General features: G+C 43.3%; 1 protein-coding gene across 1 annotated transcript; it reads left to right on the forward strand.

Moving 5' to 3' along the window:
- The first annotated feature begins 498 nt into the window (after nucleotides 1-498).
- LOC100353537 (small ribosomal subunit protein eS4-like) lies at nucleotides 499-1,565 on the forward strand. The gene has a single exon (XM_070074493.1). It carries the CDS (start codon nucleotides 521-523, stop codon nucleotides 1,169-1,171), a length of 651 nt encoding a protein of 216 aa, XP_069930594.1. The 5' UTR covers nucleotides 499-520; the 3' UTR covers nucleotides 1,172-1,565.
- Nucleotides 1,566-2,127: the final 562 nt, after the last annotated feature.

A 2,127-nucleotide genomic window follows, 5' to 3' on the forward strand; every position in this document is an offset into this window, starting at 1 on the left:
CATTACCTTATCTAGAACATCCACAGACTTGAATGCTTGCTGTAAAAGCTGACCTGAAGTGTGGTTTAGGTTGCCCCAGGCATTAAGTAGGGTTTTTTTTTTGTTTTTGTTTTTGTTTTTGACAGGCAGAGTTTGACAGTGAGAGAGAGACAGAGAGAAAGGTCTTCCTTCCGTTGGTTCACCCCCCAAATGGCTGCTATGGCAGGCGCTGTGCTGATCCAAAGCCAAGAGCCAGGTGCTTCCTCCTGGTCTCCCATGCAGGTGCAGGGCCCAAGCACTTGGACCATCCTCCACTGCCTTTCCCGGGCCACAGTAGAGAGCTGGACTGGAAGAGGAGCAACTGGGACAGAATCTGGCCCCCAAACTGGGACTAGAACCCCGTGTGCCGGCGCCGCAGGTGGAGGATTAGCCAAGTGAGCCGCGGTGCCTGCCCATTAAGTAGGTTTTTAAAAGCAACTTCCGGCCGGCGCCACGGCTCACTAGGCAGCATCTGAAGCGAGTAGCAGCTCCAAAGCATTGGATGCTGGATAAACTGACCAGTGTGTTTGCTCTTCGTCCATCCACTGGTCCCCACAAGCTTAGAGAATGTTTTCCTCTCACCATTTTCCTAAGGAACAAGCTGAAGTATGCCCTGACAGGAGACGAAGTAAAGAAGATTTGCATGCAGCGGTTCATTAAGATTGATGGCAAAGTCCGAGCTGAAATAACCTACCCTGCTGGTTTTATGGATGTCATCAGCATTGACAAGACTGGAGAGAATTTCCATCTGATCTATGATACCAAGGGTCGCTTTGCTGTTCATTGTATTACACCTGAGGAGGCCAAGTACAAGTTATGCGAAGTGAGGAAGATCTTGGTGGGCACAAAAGGAATCCCACATCTGGTGACCCGTGATGCTCATACCATTCGCTACCCTGATCCCCTCATCAAGATGAATGACACCATTCAGATTGATTTGGAGACTGGCAAGATTACCGATTTCATTAAGTTTGACACTGGTAATCTGTGCATGGTGACTGGAGGTGCAAACATGGGAAGAATTGGTGTGATCACCAACAGAGAGAGGCATCCTGGCTCTTTTGATGTGGTCCATGTAAAGGATGCCAATGGCAACAGCTTTGCCACTCGGCTCTCCAACATTTTTGTTATTGGCAAAGGCAACAAACCATAGATATCTCTTCCTCGAGGAAAAGGGATCCGCCTCACCATTGCTGAAGAGAGAGACAAGAGACTGGCTACCAAGCAGAGCAGTGGGTGAAATGATCTCTAGGTGACATGTTGGAAAAGTCTTTGTACTTAATTAAAACAACACAACATGATTAATTTAAAGAAAAAAAGAATATATTGTTCAGTCCAAGGTTGTAAAAATTCATTCCTATATTTTCTAATCTAACCTCAAAGATTTATCCCTTTGTTGCTGTTTTAGTTCTTTTATTTAGGTCATTGATCCATTTTGAGTTGACTGTTTCTATAATATGATTTTGGGAGTCTAGCTTCCTTCTGCTGCATGTGGATATCCAGTTGTTCTGGCATCATTTGTTGAAGAGACTTTCTCTCATTAAATGTTCTTTGCACTCTTATTGAAAAAAAAGTAGCTTCCTATGGTATATCAGTATTTCCTCCTATGATGATGTGAGAATGCACTAGTAAGTTCTCCTTGCAGTGGTAGCTTCCTGAAAGAACCAGGAAGAGAAGTAGATAAAACATGTGTTCCATAAAGTGCAACAACCTTGGCATGACAAAAGCAAAGTTTTACTTATATTTTTACTTTTCAAAGTCATATCTGAAACTTCAATTGGCTCTCAGGAGTAAGCAGAATAATCCTCTGTGTGCACCTGTGAAGACTCAAGATTCTTAAGAAAAGTACACTGCTTGGAAACCCTGTAATTTAACTGCAGTAGGAGTGCTGTATGGCCCCTGGTAGGGTCTCTTCCATTCAGGTCAGAGGAGAGCCTTCTTTTGAAGTATTTAATAAACTAGGTCTCCTGTGGATATAGATCTTCATGACTTTTTGGATCTGATACTGGGAGAATTTTATTATTGTATTCCATCAGAATCTTTTGTATGTGACCTAGATTGAGAATATATTTTATCTGAATCAAAGAGTATGATGGAAGAGAGCAATGG

Source organism: Oryctolagus cuniculus, chromosome 5, assembly GCF_964237555.1.
Source record: "Oryctolagus cuniculus chromosome 5, mOryCun1.1, whole genome shotgun sequence".
In the NCBI taxonomy this organism is placed as follows: Eukaryota; Metazoa; Chordata; class Mammalia; order Lagomorpha; family Leporidae; genus Oryctolagus; species Oryctolagus cuniculus.

Bases quoted from the DNA above. Each gene is read 5' to 3' on its own strand.
- LOC100353537 (XM_070074493.1), top strand. From the start codon at position 521: ATGCTGGATAAACTGACCAGTGTGTTTGCTCTTCGTCCATCCACTGGT.